We start from the raw sequence: 23,141 nt of genomic DNA, 5'->3' as shown, positions 1-23,141 counted from the left end.
TGTTCAGAGATTGTCCCCTTATACCACTGTGTTAGGATGCCCAGCTAGATGTGATAGAACTTCTGTAGAGCAGGGACTGTGGCTTATTTGTCATTGATTCATTAGTACCCCACATTGGGCCTAGTATAGCCTGTTGTAGCTTTAGTAGATATTTGTGAGATGAATAGATGAACAAATAAGTGAATGAGATATTCATATGTATGCTTCACTAATCATTTTTTCCAAAATTATCCAAGGCAAGGCTACTTGATTTTTATTTGAAGCTTGTGTTTTATTAATGACTAGAGGCCTGGTGCACAAAATTCGTGCATGGGGGTGTGTCCCTCAGCCCAGCCTGCACCCTCTCCAATCTGGGACCCCTCGAGGGATGTCCGACTGCCGGTTTAGGCCCGATCTACCGGGATATCCCTCTCACAATCCAGGACTGCTGGCTCCCAACTGCTCGCCTGCCTGCCTTTCTGATTGCCCCTAACCGCTTCTGCCTGCCAGCCTGATCACCCCCTAACCACTCCCCTGCCAGCCTGATTGATGCCTAACTGCTCCCCTGCCAGCCTGTTTGCCCCTAACTGCCCTCCCCTGCAGGCCTGGTCACCCCTAACTGCCCTCCCCTGCAGGCCTGGTCCCCCCCAACTGCCCTCCCCTGCTGGCCTGATTGCCCACAACTTCCCTTTCTTGTAGGCCTGGTCCCTCCCAACTGCCCTCCCTTGCTGGCCATCTTGTGGTGGCCATCTTGTGTCCACATGGAGGCAGGATCTTTGACCACATAGGGTTGGTGTGTTGGAGTGATGGTCAATTTGCATATTTCTCTTTTATTAGATAGGATAGAGGCCTGGTGCACAGGTGGGGGCCAGCTGGTTTGCCCTGAAGGGTATCCCGTATCAGGGTGGGGGTTTCCTTGGGGTGTGGGACAGCCTGGGCGAGGGGCCTGTGGTGGTTTGCAGGCTGGCCACGCCCCCCGGCGACCCAAGTGGAGGCCCTGGTATCTGGGATTTATTTATCTTCTATAATTGAAACTTTGTAGCCTTGAGTAGAGCCAAGCCTCCTGCTCGCTCCATGGCTGCCTCAATTTTTGTTGGGAATTATTTATCTTCTATAATTGAAATTTTGTAGCCTTGAGTAGAGGCCTGGACCCGCCAGGGTGTGTGGAAAGCTTGGCTTCCTCCATTGCCGAGGAAACCCAAGCCTTCTGCTTGCTCTGTGGCTGCAGCCATCTTGGTTGGGGTTAATTTGCATACTTGCTCTTGATTGGCTGTTGGGCGTGGCTTGTGGGTGTAGCAGAGTGATGGTTAATTTGCATGTTACTCTTTTATTAGATAGGATATCCATACTAATTTTTAATACTTTCATGTTTTTCTATATATTCCTATTTCATTTACTATGTTAATTTTATTTAGGCATAAATCATTTGTTTGTTTTTTATAATTCTTGGCTTATTTTCTTTTTATAACCTGCTTCAGGTGGAGGATGCACTGTCCTATCTTGACCAGGTGAAGCTGCAGTTTGGTAGTCAGCCTCAGGTCTACAATGATTTCCTTGACATCATGAAGGAATTTAAATCACAGAGGTAAAAGATATATATAGTTGTACACAAGCTTTGTGCTTAGAATGTTGATTTTGGAGGGAGGATTTAGCTTATTTTCGTCTTCTGAAAGATAATGGATGTCTTTTTTGGGGGGTTTAATTTTCAGGGTGATGCTTTAATTTATGTATTGATTGATGAAAATTATAGTCCCTAGATCTTTATTTTCTCCCTATTCTTAACTAAAATTTTCTTAGGATTTCATTGCAAAACAAGGGAGTAGATGGGTAATGATTAGGCTACTTGCTCTTTGACTTAAGATACACTAATATTCTGGCATGGTTCATTGTTATAAGAGTGTAGCTAATTAATTGGGAAAATGTAGATATATGATAATTTATACTGGTGTATTACGTGTTGGATACTGCTTGGAAATTACAGCTTTAGATTTACTGTCTGAGTATCTGCTTGATAGGACTGTTAAAGAATGTATATTCTGTTCAAAATTGTGACCAAATGTCTTTGAAATTTCAAATTTCTTTGTATGTTCTTAATTTTGTAATTGCTAAAAGTATAGATTTTTTCAAATGTAATACGCAGATTGATTTTTATCTGTTTTCCTGTCTAGAGAATGTAGTCAGTGTGATTTTTTTTTCTTCTTACTAGAGTGCTTCTCAAGTTTGCCAATTTTATTTTTTTTATCAGCATCGACACTCCAGGAGTGATAAGTCGTGTGTCCCAGCTCTTCAAAGGCCACCCAGACCTGATCATGGGCTTCAATACCTTCTTGCCTCCTGGCTACAAGATTGAGGTGCACCCCAATGACATGGTGAATGTGACAACTCCTGGCCAGGTCCATCAGATTCCCACCCATGGCATCCAGCCCCAGCCTCAACCACCACCCCAACATCCTTCACAGTCTTCAGCCCAGTCAGCCCCAGCTCCAGCCCAGCCAGCTCCTCAGCCCCCACCTGCCAAAGTCAGCAAGGTGAGCACTTGGACTGTTTTGCATTACATGAAATGCATCCCTAGAAAGCACTCTGTTTTGACATTTCCCCTTTATATAAGACTAGATAGACATATTGCAGTGATTGCATCAGAGAAGGTGCAGTAGTCACATCACATCCCTATCAAATGGTTCACATTTACATACCACATATTTAGATCTATTTAAATTAAGACATGAACAACCTACAAGGACTCTCTTGCCCCCTGCTTATGCTCATTGAACCAAGAGCACCCCAATAGGTGGAAACTTTGCTTGGGTAGTGAGTGGTACTTGGACAGCACAGGCAGAAATGGTCATCTTATGATCAGATTATACTACTGGCTGCATGGTCGTCATTTTACAGAGGCTACTCCATTTACCAGACTAGGTCATAATCAAGCTAAGCAGAAAAATCTGATGACAATGATAATAATAATGGGTGTACTTTATCTAAAACTGCATTGTTTGATACAGTAGCCACACATGGCTATATATAATTTAAATTAATTAAAATAAATTCAGTTTTTCAGTTGCACTAGCCTGCATTTCAAGTACTCAGTAGTCTCATGTGGCTAGTGGGTATCATCCAGGACAGTGTAAATAAAGAACATTTCCATCATCAGAGTTCTGTTGGACAGAGCTGGTGTACAAGACTTTGATGTGGAGTTACTGTAACATTAAATTGTCTCTTTTGACACTAAAGATACATGTAGAATGAGTTTTTTTTCTATCCTTCTTGCACCTGTTGAGCTAGTATACTTAAAATTGCATGTGAAAAGTCCTTCCCTGTATCTGTTTTTAAGGCTGTATTTAGAAATTTTGAGACTGAAATATTTGTATGAGAATTGTGAGCCCTCTACACTTCCCACCCCTGCCCAATGTGATTTGAGTTGGGTTGAAATGGCCTGGCCAGAGTGAATAAAGGATATAAGTTTATCAGACACCTTGTTTCTCTTTAGTTCAAACTTTCCTATGTCAAACCATCTGTTCCTGAGGAGAATAAAGACTTTTTTTTTTTTAGCCTTCCCAACTACAAGCACATACTCCCGCCAGCCAGCAGACCCCCCCACTCCCACCATACGCATCCCCACGCTCTCCACCTGTCCAACCTCATACACCAGTGACAATCTCGTTGGGAACGGCCCCATCCTTGCAGAACAATCAGCCTGTGGAGTTTAATCATGCTATCAACTATGTTAATAAGATCAAGAACAGGTTCCAGGGCCAACCAGACATCTACAAAGCATTCCTGGAAATTTTGCACACATATCAGGTAAGAGAGTTACCCTTTCATCCTGTCTTAACCAGGTCACCCTCTGAGGGCATCTAGTCCAAGAAGAAGTTGAATAAATATTATTGTGCTAATTCTTACTGGGAATGAACCAGTTGGAAACTATGATATGTACTTATAAAGCATTTGATTGCTTGGCTTTAATTACCTTATAGCAGGTAGTCAGCATTTTTAAAGTTACTGCCCTGAGAAATGCATACTTATTTATGTGGGAAGTTTATAGGATGACTTGTGTAAGGAGAAATTTCTCTATAATTTTTTGTGTTTTATCAATTGGTAGTGGTCCTCTGCGAGTTCACATACTAATTTTAAATATGTTTTAAAAAGGAATTGTCAGCCACCATTTTCCACACTTTCTCACCTTAAAGTTTGCAGACAAAACAGTTGCTAAAAGTATAGACTTTTTCAAATGTAGCCCAAGTAGGTGACATACAGAGCTCCTGTCAAAAGTCTCAAAAAATGTGCAAAAGTGAGTCATCCAAAACAGTGGCCCTCCAATATGATCTCTTCCATTTGCAATTTATCAGAAAGAGCAGCGAAATGCCAAGGAAGCTGGAGGAAACTACACTCCAGCATTGACTGAGCAGGAGGTTTATGCCCAGGTGGCTCGTCTTTTTAAAAATCAAGAAGATCTGTTGTCAGAGTTTGGACAGTTTTTACCAGATGCCAACAGCTCTGTGGTAAGTTTTATTTAGAAGAACTACACTATTTAGAATTATTTTCTTAGATGAATTAGGAAGCTGGAATCAGAAGGGAACTTTTTCTAAATGATACTTACTTGCTTTGATGACAGCATTAATCTCTTTCATGTGTTTTAATTAGCTTTTAAGCAAAACAACTGCAGAGAAGGTTGATTCTGTGAGAAATGACCATGGAGGCACTGTGAAGAAGCCCCAACTGAACAACAAGCCGCAGAGGCCCAGCCAGAATGGCTGCCAGATCCGGAGGCACTCCGGGACAGGAGCCACCCCTCCGGTGAAGGTGAGAATGAGCAGCACCGCTCATTTTGACTTTCAGGAGTAATTCTAGGGGACAGGTACCCTACGGTTGGTCATGTGTTTTTATACTAAGCATGTAGTCAGTTGGATCTTGAATATTCAGAGTGAGGGTGTATGGCATAGAAACTCAATGCAAAGCTTCTTACCTGGCTTTGCAAAAAAATGTTAGAATACCACTAATTACTCAGATCAATATGCTTTTATGTTGTTAATCCTCAACCGAGAATAGATTTTTTTTCCATTGATTTTTTTTTTTTAGAGAGAGTGGAGAGTGGAGTAAGTGGGGAAGAAACATCGATGTGAGAGAGACACATCGGTTGCCTCCTACACATGCCCCGACAAGGACCTGGGATCAAACCTGCAACCCAGGTACCTGCTCGTGACTGGGAATCAAATCGGGGAGACCCTTTGGTGAGCAGCCCGATGCTCGAACCATTGAGAACACTGGCCAGGGCACTATGTTTTTTGAGTTTTTATTGATTTTGTCTCTCTTTGTTCCACTTGTTTGTTGGTCTTCTCCTGCACGTGATTACCCACAGGTGGAAACACTACATTGGGGTTAGAACTCCCTTCCTACTTTTTGCTTAGGCAGTGTGAGCAGTGTCTGTGGCTCAGTGAGTGAGCTCTGGAATGACAAAGGTAAATGTGCTGTTTTTCCCAGAGTTTGTGTGTTTCTTCACAGATAATTGAGATGTAGCTTTTTAAAAATAAATTCTTGCCCTGGCTGGGTGGCTCAGTTGGTTGGTGCATTGTCCCATCCACCAAAAGGTAGATTTGATTCCCGGTTAGGGAACATACCCAGGTTGTGGGGTTGATCCCCTGTTGGGGCAAGTGTGGGAGGCAACCGATTGATGTTTCTCTCTTACATTGATGTTCCTTTCCCCGTTGCTCTCTCTAAATTCAATTTAAAAAAGGAAATGCCTTCCTTTTTTAAAAAAAGTAAATTTTGCCTGACACTTACGTCATGTCCTATTAGTTTCCTTTAAAAAACCAGTCTTGCCCTAGCCTGTTTGGCTCAATGGTGAGAGGGTTGCCTTGGACTGTAGGGTCATGGGTTCAGTTCCGGTCAAGGGCACATGTCTCGATTGCAGGTTCCATCCCAGCTCGTGCGGGAGGCAACCAATTGATAAGCCTACATAATGTTTCTCTCCCTCTCTCTCTCCCTCCCTACATCCCTACGTCTCTCCCCTCATCCATCCTTCCCCTTCCCTTCCTTCTTCCCTCCCTCCCTTCCATTCTCTCTAAGAATCACTGGAAAAAATATCCTCCATTGAGGATTAACAAAAAACAAAAAGGCCAGTCTTAAATTGATCTGAATGGATATTGCTGACAAGATAGTTATTCCTTCTATTAGAAAAATTAACTATATTCTCTTCATGAATTTACAAACATTCTCTTCTGCCTCCATACTTTTGGCCCATGGGAAAAGTAGAGAGAATATTTGAGGAGTAGAATGATCCTCGGGGGAAAAAAATGACAGGTAAACAAATAGAGAAGACGGGTGGAAATCTTGTAGGGTGTAAAGCAAGTTAGGACTTGAATTCTCTCATTTGTTGCAAATTATTAATCGACATTGGTTAATAAGGAAACCATTGAACACATGAAAATAATAGAGGAATCCACCCTTTAAATTTTAGCATGTTTGTATTTTTCCTATTTTTGCAGAAGAAACCCAAACTTCTCAGCCTAAAGGATTCTTCTATGGCAGATGCCAGCAAGCATGGCGTAGGAACGGAATCATTATTTTTTGATAAGGTGAGTAAATGAATGAATTAGATTTAATACCGACCATTAATACCAAAAGAAAATCACCATCCTCAGGATTTTTTTTAGAGGCATCAAGCTGATTAGGGCTTTCTACTGTTTGACATGGTTTATAAGTTGTAGGTCCTTTCAGTGCAAGAGAAATTGTAGCATTGTCTTGCTTTATTTTGTGAAATGGTTTGCAACAAAATACTGCATTTTCCATGGTGGAAGACAGCTTTAATAAAATACATGATATTAAATACTCTCAAAAGGTTTTTGGAGCTCCCTGTGGCAGGTGCCCAGGTCTGTACATTGGGGAGTGTAGGTGCACCGGTTGTGGAAGACTTAAGATGACTCGTAATCTTCTAATTGCTTGTGATACTTATTTTCAGAATCACATATAGAATTTCTGGGGATTCGGATTTAGTTTTCAGAGCTCCCCAGGTGATTCTAATGAACAGCCTGAAATGGTGATCACTGGTTTAAACGGTGTTTTAGGGTGTGTGTGTTTAACCTTTCTCCTGTGTCTGACTTCCTCCTTGGAGTCAACTTGATGATTAGTAGGCTACTTTCATCAGGATGGCTGGCAACTGTGAGACTTCTCACTGGCAGGAGCTGGTGATTTACCCTGTCTTGCAATTGTGGGTTTTTGCAAAAGGGCGAATGACTTAATATCTCCATGATTGGTGCCTCTTGATCTCATCTCTCTCAAGCCTGCTGTGCCTGTGTGAGCTGTTCTGCAAAAAGTCGAGGCTCTGACTTGAATCATTTCTGAGGGCTACCTGGGCACTTGATGCTTCTAATCTAAGGCAAATGAAGAAGTTCAGGTCACAACCAACAAATGGCAAGGAAAGTGGGGGAGTGGGGGACAAAATGAGTTCAATTTTTAAAGAGGAATGTGGTTGTTGTTTTGTTTTTTTCACTTACTGATTTTAGAGAGGGAGAGAGAGAGAAAAATACTGATTTGTTGTTCCACTTATCTGTACATTCATTGGTTGGTTCTTGCATGTACCCTTACCAGGGATCAAACCCACAACCTGGGATGATGCTCTAATCAAGTTACCTGGCCAGGGCTGTTGTTGTTTTTGAGTACTTCTTTCTTGAAAGTAGATATTTTATTTTATTTATTTAAATATATCTTTATTGATTTCCAAGAGGAAGGGAGAGGGAAAGAGAGAGAGAAACATCAGTGATGAGAGAGAATCATTGATTGGCTGCCTCCTGCACGTCCTTTACTGGAGATCAAGCCCACAACCAGGCATGTGCCCTTGACCGGAATCGAACCTGGGACCCTTGAGTCCGCAGGCTGATGCTCTATCCACTGAGCCAAACCAGTTAGGGCATGAAAGTAGATATTTTATATTGTGTTTACTGATTGGTAGTTATGAAAAGTATATGGGAGCCTGGCATGAAAGTAGATATTTTATATTGTGTTTACTGATTGGTAGTTATGAAAAGTATATGGGAGCCTGGAAAAGAGGTTGATAAAACCACATGGTCTGCAATCCCCCAATAAAAGAACACAGTTGCTAAATACTTACTTCTGAAATTAAAACTTGAGCTTGCTCATCTAGCCAGGCTAGTTTTACTTTGTCTATGCCATTGAACATTTTTAGATTTTTGGATATTAAAATGCTTAATATTATAAATGGAAGAAGGAAAAGAATTGGGTCAGAGGACACAAGTATCTTATTTAAAAAGATCATTATTTAAGATTACAAAACCAGTGTTGACAAGATACTTGCTGTAAACATCTGTTAGGAGAGGAAACAAAAGCTTGAAGTACTCCGATTTTGGTTTGGAGAATCAAGAGTATGAGAAAGTAAATGTCTTCAGGATCTCATTTTGAAAAAATTTTATTATGGAAAATTTTAAACATAGGTGAAATTAATTAAAGAGAATAGTAAACTGACTCCTCATGTACCCATCATCCAGCCGCTAACCAATATTGCTTCTTTCATGTGTGCTCTCGTTCACCCCAAATTGCTTGCAGACAGAACCCAGATATTATTTCATTCATAAATATTTTACTGTTTCCTTTTAAAATAAAACCTGTTTTCAAACATAATCATTAACACATCTGAAAAAAAAACTAACGTTAATTCCTTAGAATCATCAGATAACTTCAAATTTCCTTAGTCATTTAAAAGTGATCCCAGATCTCTTCATTCCCCACTTAATCATTCTCTTTTGGTTGTCTTCATAAGGTTCGAAAGGCTCTGCGGAATGCAGAGGCCTATGAAAATTTCCTGCGCTGTCTTGTTATCTTTAACCAGGAGGTGATCTCTCGGGCTGAGCTTGTGCAATTAGTCTCTCCTTTCCTGGGGTAAGTAGAGTTGAGGGGGCTTAGCTCTGATGCATGAAACGGAATTGAAATAAACTTAGTTTGTGAGAGTATGTGATAGGTAAAATTAATTTGATTGTTAGGTCATTTGGCTCATACAATGTCAAGAGTCTTATAGGAAGTCTTCTATTTCAACTATAGAGCTGAAAAGAATAGAGATGCCACTGGCTAGCACTAGTGGTAGTCTCCTGATCCCCTGATCAGTGTAGGATGTTATAGAGATCAGTCTATTCCAGGGTTCTAGAATCTTGATTGTGTATTTGACAACCTAAAAATGATCTTAATACTGAAGCAATATCCTTGGTTAGAATAATAGTTGGCTTTGTCTGATTTCAGTGCACTCTTCTATCACCTCCTTATCTGACTGTAGAGCACTCTAAGAAAAGGGGAAGCCAAATGCTTAGAAGCAATAATTGCCATTGGACTTTGTTCTTGGTAGCAGAGTTCTAACCTAACACCAAATAGTGGTACTCATATCTCAAAATAACTGCATAATGCTTCTAATTGCTCACCAGGTTTTGGTTTGATTTTTCAGGAAATTCCCTGAATTGTTTAATTGGTTTAAAAACTTTCTGGGCTATAAGGAGTCTGTCCATTTGGAAACCTTTCCAAAGGAACGAGCTACAGAGGGCATTGCCATGGAAATAGATTATGCCTCTTGTAAACGGTTGGGTTCCAGCTACCGAGCCCTCCCAAAGAGTTACCAGCAGCCCAAGTGTACAGGACGGACTCCTCTCTGTAAAGAGGTAAGGCCTTCCCCAGAAAGGAACAACCCTGAAACCTCAACTTTCTCTGAAAGGGAATGGTCCTAGGGATCAAGAATTTATATCATTGAAGAAATCAAGACCCTTCTCTTTTTTTAAAAAAAATATTTTTATTGCCCTAACCGGTGTGGCTCAGTGGATAGAGCGTTGGCCTGCGGACTGAAGGATCCCAGGTTCGATTCCGGTCAAGGGCATGTACCTTGGTTGCGGGCACATCCCCAGAAGGGGGTGTGCAGGAGGCAGCTGATCGATGTTTCTCTCCCATCGATGTTTCTAGCTCTCTATCCCTCTCCCTTCCTCTCTGTAAAAAAATCAATAAAATATATTTTTAAAAATATATATATTTTTTATTGATGTCAGAGAGGAAGATAGAAGCATCAATGATGAGAGAGAATCATTGATTGGCTGCCTCCTGCACGCCCCTTACTGGAGATCGAGCCCACAACCCGAGCATGTGTCCTTGACTGGAATCGAACCCGGGACCCTCCAGTCTGCAGGACGAGGCTCTATCCACTGAACAAAACATTTTCAAAAGAAAATGTTTTACTCTTATATTCAGAACCTTTTCCTTATTCTAATATATTTTGTTAAACTTGCTAAAGGGGAAGCTTGTAATGTTAAATGATTCTTCCTTCTTCTAGAATTTTGTCTTTTTATTGAGAATATTTACTTGCCAGAAAGCTTTGTTACACTTTTGTTTCAATTTCTCTTCTATTATCCAAAGGTTTTAAATGATACCTGGGTTTCCTTCCCTTCCTGGTCTGAAGACTCCACCTTTGTTAGTTCCAAGAAAACTCAGTATGAAGAACATATCTATCGTTGTGAAGACGAACGCTTTGAGGTACAGCCTCCTTGATCATTTGAAGTTTGGGAAAATGGGAGATGCTAAATAAGATATCTTAAATACTTATCTGTGAGGGTTGACTTTTAAGACTAAAGAGTCAGAGGTTCATGTTCTTTTGTGGTAAATGCTTGTTGTACTTACCATACTTTAAGAGTTTGTCAAATATGTTAGTAATATTTTAATGGCAAATGTGACTTATCTAGGCCACTTTAACCCTTTTAATTGAAGTTATCAATTGATAGCTGAATAATAATTTGCTTTTTTTAAAAAATAAATTGCAAGGTCTTTTTTTTTTTTTTTTTAATATGCTTTTATTGATTTCAGAGAGGAAGGGAGAGGGAGAGAGAGATAGAAACATTAATGAGGGGAGAGAATCACTGATCAGCTGCCTCCTGCACGCCCCCCACTAGGGATCGAGCCCGCAACCCAGGCATGGGCCCTTGACTGGAATCAAACTCGGGACCCTTCAGTCCACAGGCCAACGCTCTATCCACTGAACCAAACCAGCTAGGGCTAATTTGAATTTTTAATGGCATTTTAAAGGTTATTATATTTTACAAAGGTATATAAAAACTTCGTACTGTAGTAAGGCCTACTGGGCTTTTTTGAAGCTGTTGGAAATTATTTATTTTAAAGTGTATTGTTCTTCTTAGCAGGTGGTTAGCAAACCAGCTTTCCTGTGGGAACTGGAATTCTTCTTTCATCATTCTGATATTGATGTGGTTGGCTCCCTTTGAAAGAAAGTTAAATTAGGGATTTTATTTTAAAGTAGTTAGGAAGGGCTTGAGTGAATAAATGAGCTGATAGAGCCCCTATGCTAGAAGTGGGAATACTGAAAATGGGTTCTGAATCCCCCATGTTCACTGATATTCTCAACAAGAAAAGGGAATATTTTTCCCTGGGCAGTGTAGCTCAGTTGGTTGGAGCATCGTTCTGTACACCAAAAGGTGGTGGGTTCAATTCCTGGTCAGGGCACCTGCCCTGGTTACAGGTTCGGTCCCTGGTAGGGGCATGTGTCAGAGGCAGCCAATCCATGTTTTTCACTCTCTCTCTCAAATCAATTTAAAAAAGAGAGAAAAGGGCATGTTAAATGTGTCTGAAGAGGTAAAATTACATGTATCCTATCTAATAATAGACAAATATGCAAATTGACCATACCTCTGACACACCCACAAGCCACGCCCACCATCCAGTCAGAGCGAGTATGCAAATTAACCCAAACCAAGATGGCTACAGCCACAGAGAGCAAGGTTTCCTAGGTAACAGAGGAAGCCAAGCTTTCCGCCTGCCCTTGCCAGGCCTAAGCCTCCACTCAAGCTACAAAGTTTCAATTATAGAAGGTAAACAAATTCAAACAAATGGCAGCAGAATGGAGCTTGAGAGAGCAGGCCAGGGTTGCTGCCGGCAACAGGGGAAGCAAAGCTTTCCGCACACCCTGGCCGGGCCCACCCACTTAAGGCAGCAAAGTTTCAATTGTAACCCCAACAGAAATGGCTGCCAGAGCCCCAGGCTTGGCTCTGTTCCAGGCTACAAAGTTTGAATCGCAGAAGGAAAATAAATTCCAGATACCAGGGCCTCCACTTGGGTTGCCAGGGTCGTGGCCGGCCTGCAAACCACCACAGGCCCCTCGCTCAGGCCGCCCCACACCCCAAAGGAACCCCCACCTGATCCGGGACACCGTTCAGGGCAAACCAGCTGGCCCCCACCCCTGTACCAGGCCTCTATCCTATCTAATAAAAGAGTAATATGCAGATTGATCATCACTGCAACACACAATATAGCTGCCCCCATGTGGTCAAAGATCCTGCTCCCATGTGGACACAAGATGGCCAGCAGGAGAGGGCAGTTGGGAGGCACCCAACCTGCATGGGAGGGCAGTTGGAGGTGATCAACCCTGCAGGAGAGGGCAGTTAGGGGTGACCAGGCCGGCAGAGGAGGGAAGTTGGGGGCAAACAGGCTGGCAGCAGAGTGGTTAGGGGGTGATCAGGCTGGCAGGCAGAAGCGGTTAGGGGCAATCAGGAAGGCAGGCAGGCAAGCAGTTGGGAGCCAGCAGTCCTGGATTGTGAGAGGGATGTCCAACTGCCCGTTTAGGCCCGATCCCACCGGGCAGTCGGACATCCCTCAAGGGGTCCCAGATTGGAGAGGGTACAGGCTGGGCTGAGGGACAATCCCCCTCCGTGCACGAATTTCGTGCACCGGGCCTCTAGTTTATTATATAAAACTTACCTTGCTTATCCCTGTAGATGGGTGATACCTTGCTCTTTGTTAGCCCAAACTAGTTTATCCCTCTGCCAGTTATCCCCCACACTCACTCCAGCGGTCTCTGGCATGTTTTGAATGAAGAGCCAGGTGTTGCTTGGCCCCTGCTCCAGGATTTATGAGGAGCTTCAAGCATTTGCAGAGAACTACGGTAAATCTTGATAGATGGTGACTTCCATGGAAAGTTTTATCAGGCTAAAAAAGGCATTTCTTTGTTACCTATGTTTAGTAAGGTGAGATGAGTTAGAAAGCAGAGGTTAGTATCTTTTTTGATTCTCAAGTGGTATGCAAGCAAATGAGAGGCAACAGTCTCATTTCCTATTTGTGATAATAGGGATGAAGGTGACAGAAGTTTGTGTGTGTGTGTGTGTGTGTGTGTGTGTGTGTGTGTGTGTGTGGTGTGTTTAGGCTTGGGTGGGATGGGCTAGTTAAAAGGAGTGCTCCTTTCTGAAAATCTCTTATCAGTACAGTGGTTTTCAAGGAGCGTTCCTTTTATACATCAGGATAGGTTAGTGATCCTACAATACAAACAACCCCCTCCTTCCCTGAATCTTGGTGGCTTTAAGAAACAGATTTATTCCTTGATCTTGTTACATGTACATTGATGTTTAGTGGGGTATTCTGCTCATCAGAATTACTCAGGGTCCCAGGCTGACAGAGTGCTACCATCTTGAACATTGCCAGTCACTGGAAGGAAAAAGATTGCTCAGAAGGGTCTTGCACCTTTAAATGCTCTAGCCTGGAAGTAATAAGTATTCTGATCCACCTGTTCATAACTCATTTGCCAGAACTAGTTATGTGGCCCCATCTGATCATAAGAGAACCAGGAATTTCATTCCATCTTTTGTCCAGAATTGGGGAAGGGAGGACCAGGAATATTTGACAAAATGACTTAAAACTTAGGGAAACTTCTTCAGACATTTTGTCATAGGCCCTTGAGACTGCTCCTTTACTTTCTGTTTCTTATTTAGAGAATCTTGTGTTGAGACTAGGAAAAAAGTTAACTCAGAGGATGCCAGTCATATCCTAAACTAGGTCAGACTAGGCCCTTGCCAGAAAATAAGTTGCAGGAGTTTCAGTAAGAATTTAAATGGGTACCTACACATACAACATTGAAATCCTTAAGGAATGATGGTCTCTGCTGTTATTACTACTGAATGTGAACAAGGCTATAAAATATTTAAATATTTCAAGTTACCCTGAAAAACCTTTTTCATGAGACTGAGAGTTGTCATCTTGAATGGTATTTTTGGAATTGTGGTTTTCTGAGTGTGTGTTTTTTTTTAATCCTCACCTGAGGATATTTTTCCATTGATTTTAGAGAGGGGAAGAGAGAGGGAACAACAGAGAGAAACATTGATGTGAAAGAAACACATCGATTGGTTGTCTCCTGCACGAGCCCTGACTAGGGCCCTGGCCAGGGAGGAGCATCTTAACAATTCAGAAAAGTTCAGGGAAAAGTGTCTGTAAGGTTGCTTCCTGTTAAGTCCCTCTAATCTGGGGTTAGTAGTCCTAAGCCAAGCACACTGGTGGTGGTAGAAGTAATGACTACCACTTATTCATCATTTATTTATTTATTTAATCCTTACCCGAGGATATTTTTCCATTGATTTTTAGAGAGAGTGGGAGAGAGAGGGAAAGACAGAGAGAAATATCGATGTGGGAGAAACACATCGATTGGTTGCCTCCTGCACTCGCTTTGACCAGGGCCCAGGCCAGAGAAGACCCTGCAATCAAGGTATGTGCCCTTGACTGGATTTGAACCCGGAACCCTTCAGTCTGCAAGCTAATGCTCTATCCACCGAGCCAAACCGGCTTGGGCTAGTCATCATTTATTGATGTTATGTGCCAGGCATTGCACAAAACCATTTATGTGGATTGTATCGTTCGATCCAGAGAACAACCTTATAGGAGTAGCTCTTATCCCTACGTTACTGGTAAGAAAACAGTCTTCTGTGGCTTTTACGGCAGAGCCAGGATTCCAGTCCAGGGAGTTTGACTCCTTATCTTATACATCTAACTACTATTCTATTCTGATTTGGGTCCTGAGCACACTTTATCTTTTTCTTTAGCTTGATGTAGTTTTAGAGACCAATTTGGCAACAATCCGGGTTCTGGAAGCAATACAGAAGAAGCTTTCCCGTTTGTCTGCTGAGGAACAAGCCAAATTTCGCTTGGACAACACCCTTGGGGGCACATCAGAAGTCATCCATCGAAAAGCACTCCAGAGGATATATGCTGACAAAGCAGCCGACATCATTGATGGTCTGAGGAAGAACCCCTCCATTGCTGTCCCCATTGTACTTAAAAGGTATCCAAACAAATGTGCCCTTCGTGCTCTCCTGTGCTTCAGGACAGAGTTGGTGTCCCATTAAATAAAGCTCATTTTTTACCTTGTTATCCCATGAGAACTCCATTTCTCCCCACCCTGGTTATTGAAAGTCAGGTACAGTGTGGCATAGTGGGGCTTCTTAAAACTACACACACACACAATACTTTATGAATTTGTGTGTCATCCTTGCACAGGGCCCCTGCTAATCTTCTCTGTATTGTTCCAATTTTAGTATATATGCTGCCAAATCGAGCATGCTGGTGGAGCTTCTTGATGGGGTTCTGTGTAATCAACAGTAGAGGGCAAACCTTGAAAATCCATAGCGGAATGCTCTATGTTTAAGGCCATACTTGAAAGTATAAAAAAGAACGAAGAAGAAAATTACCACCCATGTTCCTACAGTTCAGTTCTAATCCTTATCTTTGGTTTTTAAAAAGAGTCACCCTTTGTCTTTGTAAAATTGATAAGTATTATTTAAAAAGACTTAAGAATGCCTTTCTACCAAGAATATCTTTTTCTTTCTCCTAATAAGCCTTCAGCCTGAGTTGTAGAGGGGCTTTTGTGCCCATCAAAGGAGGGGGCCAGAGCCAGGGCTAAGCCCAGGTTCCTCCAAGTCTGGACCACACTGGATCCTAGCTAAGAGCTGGGTCCTCCTCACTCAGTATTACCTGGTGAAAAGGAATTCTTGTCTGCTGCACAGCTGCCCCAATTTATTGTCCCTCCCTAGTCTTCCCCTCAGATACTACCACTGATTATTTCTCTCTTTACCAGAAGCATTTAACTTTTAGCTTCGAGATGAAGAATATTCTTCAGTTTCCATGTTGTTTTTTATTTTACTCTCCTCTCTTCTTCTGGAGGTTAGGATCAGTTCTCATCAGAACTTCCCAAACTGTGTCAAAAGGAACATTACAGTGCAGGCTCTCTACTCTTGGACTTTTGCATTTATGTTTGCGTAGTAAACATGCTTAGAGGTTCTGTATCAAAGAAATTTGTTTAACTTTGTTAGCTGGTCAAGGATGAGAATATTTAAGAATATTCCATGGAATGCTGTTTGAGAAATACTGTTCTAAGTAGGATTTCTGACTTTGGGAAAAATTACTTCCCCAAAATCCTGAATGAGTAATTTCCCCATGTAACAGTTAAAGACTGGTTTGAATAACATTTATCCCAAGTCGCCAATAATTTTGACAGGCCTATCATACCTATCTATATGTTTATTAAATGTATTGGGGTGACATTGGTCAACATGATTATATAGGTTTCAGGTGTGGGTTAGGTGCTGTTATCCCTATTTCACTGGTACAGCAAAGCCAGGATTCCATTCCAAAGAGTTTGACTTCCACATGTGTTTGCACCCCATCCCATACCCGACTAGGTTGAAGATGAAAGAGGAAGAATGGCGAGAAGCTCAGAGGGGCTTTAACAAGGTGTGGAGAGAGCAAAATGAGAAATACTACTTGAAGTCTCTGGACCATCAGGGTATCAACTTTAAACAGAATGACACCAAGGTCCTAAGGTCTAAGAGCTTACTCAACGAGATTGAGAGTATCTATGATGAGGTGAGCTGGATGTTTCTACACCTGTGAGAGGGCTCCAATCTTTGTATTCTGCATAGATAGCTTTGATTCCTGGAAATTACCTTTGTTATATGAAAGCAAGACCCTCTAAGACTTCTTGATTCTTGCTTCATAACTGTCATAAGCTTCTATTACTGATTCTACCATTTTAACTCTTAACCTTACCTTTCTACCTAAGCTGTCTTACTGGTTTCCTAGTTTTACCCTCCTGGTTTCAGTTGACAACCCCACTTCTCCCCATTCACTGCTTGAGTACCTTGTATTTGATTGGCCTGCCTCAGCTTCCCACTGCTTAAATTCTTCTCACTGATACCAAACTCCTTCTAATCCTCGTTTATTCAGCATACTTACAAAGATTATATGTAGTTCAGGATACAGAGATGAATAAGAAAGTAATCCTGTTTTCTTTAAATTCACAATCTTAAGGGATGGATAGAGACATAAATGTAGTTTGTTTGAGAATTCCTGGAAGTATGTGATCTTGAATTTGAAAAAGCTTTTTATTGTGAAAATGTCAAATATACATGAAAGGGGAGAAAATAATAAAGTGAGCTCTTACGTAAATTTAAATAATCACTCCTATTTTGTCAATGTTTTTACACCTAACACTTTCTGCACTTCCACCCCAGAAGTACTTTAAAGTGAATCCTAGACCTCATACTGACTGCTTCCTCCATAAATGCTCATTCAGAATTTTAGAAGATTGTCCCACTGTCCCCTATCAGTCTTCAAAGTCTAGAAGGTACCAATATTTTGTTCTCAAACCACATCTTCCACATTACCTTACTGTTTCTGGAAGTTTTGGATTGGAAAATAATAGTCACTATGGTTAATAATTGAATGTACTGATGTGTTGTCTCATAGGTCTGTTGGTTGTTGCTATGGATATGGCACTTACTACTTTGTATCTTCTCTCCTGGTAGAGGCAAGAGCAGGCTACTGAAGAAAATGCTAGCGTACCTGCCGGCCCGCACCTCTCTCTGGCCTATGAAGACAAGCAGATCCTGGAGGACGCTGCTGCCCTGATTATCCACCACGTGAAGAGACAGGCAGGCATTCAGAAGGAGGACAAGTACAAAATCAAGCAGATCATGCATCACTTCATTCCAGATCTGCTCTTTGCTCAGAGGGGTGATCTCTCGGATGTAGAAGAAGAGGAAGAAGAAGAGATGGATGTAGATGAGGCCACAGGGGTGGCTAAGAAGCACAATGGGGTTGGGGGCAGCCCCCCTAAGTCCAAGCTACTATTTAGTAACACAACAGCACAGAAGCTAAGAGGGATGGATGAAGTGTACAACCTCTTCTATGTTAATAACAACTGGTACATCTTTATGCGACTGCACCAGATTCTTTGCTTGAGACTTCTGCGGATTTGTTCCCAAGCAGAACGACAGATCGAAGAAGAAAACCGAGAGAGGGAGTGGGAGCGGGAAGTGCTGGGCATAAAGCGAGACAAGAGCGACAGCCCTGCCATCCAGCTCCGTCTTAAAGAACCTAGTGAGTGCCTAGACTGCTGGTTTACAGAAGATGTGTTCACAGAAGATGTGAGGGGTTGGTGACCTTGGGGCCTAGTTAGACTTGGGACTGTTTCCTTTTATACATGGGACACAGGCAGGCTTCAGAGAAGTTCAAATCCTAGTTCTGCAACTTACTGGTTGTGTAACCTTACTTAACTCTCTGAACCTGTTTACCTGTAAAATGAAGGTGCTACTTGTTACTTTATGAGGTTGTTGGGAGAAGTGAAGAAAATATGCAAACCACCCTTTACAGTGCTTGGATTGTGGATACTTGACACCAGGAGGGGGTGTCAGTTGCCATCAGTTTCCCAAATGGCAGATCTCTGGGTTATTACAAAGAATTTCAAAGGATAGAGAGAGGCAAAAACAGCACAGTTTGCTCCACTGCATGACAGAACATAAATTCCTAGTGGTTCATGCCTAAGACAGATGGGAATTTTCTGATGTGTTTGAGCAGGACTTCTCTTTAACCAGAGGGGTTCATGGCTCATTCCTAATAAATAGAGAAGGGGGTATGGAAAGGAGATTGGAACTCAAGAGATGGTGTGAGCCAGCAGAATAGGCAAAACAGAAATGAAGATCGAGAACCAAGAAAAAGAAAATAGGGGTTAAGGAAGCCATCCATCATGTACTTTAAGTAATTCTGTGCCACCTATTTCTAGATAACTGTTCAGTTCATAAATACTTGAGGTGTGAGCCAAAATCTTCTTCATGAAGCCTTTCTTCTGTGCCCTTGAGGAAATAGACAATCTGTGGAACAAATTAGCTTTTTTTAACTGTTGCTAATGTAAGAAGCCCATGTGTGGCCCTAGTCTTCAATCTGTTGAAGAGCTAATGACCCTGGGAATTTTAAAAACCTTTATCTGGATTAGTCCTAGCTTGACAGAGACAACTTTTGGACCTCAGTGTGGTGATTCCACCTGTTTGGGTAGAAATAAGAAAATGGCCTAATCCTGGCTTGACCACTGACTTATCTTGGTTTGAGGCTTACATAGTTTGGTCTTGAGTGACAATTCCAGCTTCACTGATCATAGCTCATGTGCATTTGCATTCATTGCTTTATTCTGACAGAACAGCATTTTGTTCATGGCACTACTATGGCTCATGCCTATGCTGTGACTCTGAACAAGGTGATATTCTGATGAAACTCAAGCCAGTTGCTGCACTTAAACAGTAATTGTCCTATTTTGCTTGTCTTGAATGAGTCCATCACACTGCAGATAAATGGACTCAGCTTTTGCTCTTAGCCTTTTTGCCCCAGTATATACTTTACAAACTGGTGACCAAATGTCATTTTAGTGAAAGCTTTTTATTGAAGTGTAACACATACTGAAAAGTATACAGATCCAAATTGTATAGCTCAGTGAACTTTTACAAAGTGAACACACCTGTGTAACCAGAACCTAGATCAAGAAACAACACACAACCAATATACCAGTAGCCTCCTCATGCCACTTTCAAGTCTGCATGTTTTTGAGCCTTGTTGTAAATAAATGGGTCTTATTTTAGTAAGCTGCAGTCAGAGTCCTTTCACCATTCCTGTGCACTCTGCTAGTTGCCAACGTCTCCATCACAACTGATAAGATTCCAGCTGGTGGCAGAAATGGTTCATGTGCAGCTACAGACCACTGTGCAGTTTGTGAAGTATAACATTTGGAATCCATTTTGAAACAAAGGGACTTTGACAGATGCAGATGACTTTATTATTCATGGGGTATTTAATTTGCTCACCCTTTTTTCTGTTTCTGAGAGGTTTCCCAATGCTAGAGTGTGACTCTTATCTGCTTTCCTCATCTGCCCCTCTATGTTTCATGGAAATAGCTTGGTGAGCAAGTGACTCATGTGAGGAATGCTCTTCACAGGCAGGGTTGGGGTGGGGGGGCGGGGTGGGGAAGGTGTGATAGTTTTCTCTCAGCAGGGGAGCCAACAACTTTTTGAAGAAACTTCTTCCCTGTGATATTTTGCTCTCTTAGGCAGAGCCCAGCCTGTCACTAAGTGTCTTTCTGGCATGGTCAGAGTTCTGGAAGCTGCTGGTGAAGTTGCAGAATCACTGTCCTCTGATAGAGCTGCTGATTGTAGCCTCCTGTCAGATTGTGTGTCTGCAGATTGAGGAGGCATGCTTTGAGTACCTAGGGTTGGTTCATTTAATGCTCCTTAGGCCAGCTCTGGGACCTGCCCTGCCTGCTCTCCTGATCTTTTCTTAGCAGGGTAAAGCCTCACCTGTTCCATCTCTCCCACAGTGGATGTTGATGTAGAAGATTATTACCCAGCTTTCCTGGATATGGTGCGGAGCCTGCTGGATGGCAACATTGACTCATCACAATATGAAGATTCACTGCGAGAGATGTTCACCATTCATGCCTACATTGCCTTCACCATGGACAAGCTCATCCAGAGCATCGTCAGACAGGTGAGGGTGAGGGTGAGGGTGAGGGTGAGGTGGGTACAGGAAGATAGCCTTCCCTAAAGATGGACCAGGCACAAAGAAAGGGTGTATAATGATGTTCATGTACGAATGCTTCTCTAGAGGGGAGGAAGTGAGTGTGCACTTCGGCCACATAACTGACTCCTCACTTTGCTCAGTGTGCCCTCATAGTCGGACGAGCCTGCCTCACACCTGATGTTTGGCTCCTTTCTTGCTGGCTGCCTGTTGAGCCAGCATTGGTCCTGACCCTGATCTCTGCCTTCTTGGCCCAGCTCTGTTCTCGTCTCTCAGGGGTGAGCTCTCTGCTGGTAGCCTTTTCTCTTCGATGGGTGTTGGTAATTCTACATTCTTTCTTCATTTACTATTTGAAGTTCTTTTTACAGGAAGGGTTTCATAGATCATCTCTCTGAGTTAGGTTTGTCGTTGGTTTTGTGGCTTGTTCCTGTGGCACCCTGGGTGTTTGTAAATATGTTTGATGTCCTCTATTGCAATGATAATTTTATAGCAAATAGTATACAGTATGCCTTGAGTTGTCAACTTCCAAAGGGAGTGTGTAGTTGGTGCACTACTTTCTTTAAAGTGAGAACTTGCCCTAGTCGGTTTGGCTCAGTGTATAGAGCAGCGCCCCCCCCCCACCCCCCACCCCCTCCTGCAGGGTCCCAGGTTTGATTCCAGTCAAGGGCACGTACCTCGGTTGCTCAATCCCCAGGTGTGGTTGGGATGCGTACGGGAGACAACCAATCTATGTGTCTCTCTCATATCAATGTTTCTCTCTGTGTCTCTCTCCCTCCCTCCCACTCTCTCAAAATCAATGGAAAAAATATCCTCTGGTGAGGATTAACAAAAAATAAATAAAGTGAAAACTTATAAAAAGCAAAAAGATAATTCTAATTCTAAAGTCTACACTGCACTATGGAAAGAAAAGTTTGTTGCTCAAGTGTTTTCTTGGGGTAAAGGATGAAATCCTTTGTGGAGTGCCCATGGCTCTGCATCCCTCCCATCGCAGCTTCTCAGAGTCAGGGAAAACGCTCTGAATTTTGGCATCTTCACGAACGTTATCAAGCAGACAGTTTTTTCCTGAAAGTTTAGGAAGTTATTAGGCCTTTCCTTAAGAGGTCTGTATCATGACGGGCAGAAATCATTGTGTGGATATAATTAGCTATGTTCATAATTTTTGAGAGACTAGCCCTGTTAACATCCCCTTGTCCTGTGCGCACCATGGTATGCTGGTGGTGGTGGTGTGGTGGTGGTGGTGGTGATGGTGTGTTCCCTCCCTGGCACTGCGGGAGCGCCCAGGCCTTGCTCTCAGCCCTCTGTTAGTTATTTTTCTGCTGCTGCAGCTAGGAGTAACGTCATTAAAACTAACTTTATAAGCCAAGATTGGTTTTTTTGAAACAATAGATATAATTAGTTCATTTACTAGAAGCACTAGGTTATGATTTTGAGTCAATAATACATAATGTTTAGTCCTTTTATATGGAAACAGGTTTCATCTAGAAACCCTAATTCAGTATGTTGAAAATCTATGTTCAGCCAAAACCAGTTTGGCTCAGTGGATAGAGCGTCAGCCTGCGGACTCAAGGGTCCCGGGTTCGATTCTGGTCAAGGGCACGTGCGTTGGTGCGGGCACATCCCCAGTGGGGGGCGTGCGGGAGGCAGCTGGTCGATGTTTCTCTCTCATCAATGTTTCTGGCTCTCTGTTTCTCTCCCTTCCTCTCTGTAAAAAAATCAATAAAATATATTTAAAAAAAAAAAAAGAAAAGAAAATCTATGTTCATGGTTCTCATCTTAACCCCTCAATTGAAGGCATATCTTCTCTCATTCACCTCATCTCACTTGGTATTCTCCCTAAGTTCATTCCTGACTGGAGGAGAACATATATTTCAGGGTCAATCCATACATTTATTTACCATTTCTAGGCTAATTTAAGAGAGATTTGTTTTAGGAATAAAATAGGTAGCTAGTACAAAACTCAGTATATGCCCAAATCACATAGGAATTGGATTGGGACATTTCTCCCCCTTGCCTGCATGCTTTTTTCCTAGACATCTGCTTCATTCTAATGCTTTTCTCTGCAAATGAACATTGAATCCTCAACCTCCACTCCCACCCCCTACTACCAGTCTTGGCTTTCCATGGCAGTGCCTCTGACCCAAACATTACCTGATATTTCCATCCAGATGCTCTTCTGTCTATCGTGCACTGTCGTTTCAGATTAGGAGGAGTGAGAATCTGACCAGCCTAGCTTGGGTGTGGAGTTACCTAGTTGTCCCTGGATTATAGTGATGCCCTTTCCGAAGACTCTAGAAGGGGCCAGATATCCAAGAACAGAGTAGGGGTGGGGAGTTAGTGACTTGGTTTACTTTAACAAGAAGGTATCCTATCCTCTCTAATAAAATGGTAATATGCAAATTAACCATCACTCCACTACATAAGCCACACCCACCAGCCAATCAGGGCGAGTATGCAAATTAACCCCAATCCAAGATGGCTACAGCCACAGTGAGCATGGTTTCCCAGGTAACAGAGCAAGCCAA

General features: G+C 42.3%; 1 protein-coding gene across 6 annotated transcripts in view; it reads left to right on the top strand.

The window, feature by feature from the left end:
- SIN3A (SIN3 transcription regulator family member A) overlaps positions 1-23,141 on the top strand; it is a 77,824-nt gene that overhangs the window by 36,533 nt on the left and 18,150 nt on the right. For all 6 annotated transcript variants that reach the window (XM_079768126.1, XM_079768128.1, XM_079768127.1 and 3 more), the window contains exons 4-16: positions 1,458-1,564; positions 2,225-2,507; positions 3,529-3,780; positions 4,326-4,478; positions 4,621-4,779; positions 6,462-6,551; positions 8,750-8,868; positions 9,422-9,632; positions 10,375-10,491; positions 14,826-15,064; positions 16,461-16,644; positions 17,586-18,159; positions 20,420-20,589. In XM_079768126.1, coding sequence (XP_079624252.1) covers positions 1,458-1,564; positions 2,225-2,507; positions 3,529-3,780; positions 4,326-4,478; positions 4,621-4,779; positions 6,462-6,551; positions 8,750-8,868; positions 9,422-9,632; positions 10,375-10,491; positions 14,826-15,064; positions 16,461-16,644; positions 17,586-18,159; positions 20,420-20,589 — 2,658 coding nt within the window. The remainder of the gene's footprint in view (positions 1-1,457; positions 1,565-2,224; positions 2,508-3,528; positions 3,781-4,325; positions 4,479-4,620; positions 4,780-6,461; positions 6,552-8,749; positions 8,869-9,421; positions 9,633-10,374; positions 10,492-14,825; positions 15,065-16,460; positions 16,645-17,585; positions 18,160-20,419; positions 20,590-23,141) is intronic.

The sequence above is a fragment of the Cnephaeus nilssonii genome (genome assembly GCF_951640355.1).
Source record: "Cnephaeus nilssonii genome assembly, chromosome: 4".
Lineage (NCBI taxonomy): Eukaryota > Metazoa > Chordata > Mammalia > Chiroptera > Vespertilionidae > Cnephaeus > Cnephaeus nilssonii.
Note: the sequence above shows the minus strand (reverse complement) of the source record. Positions and strands in the feature narration are given on the sequence as shown.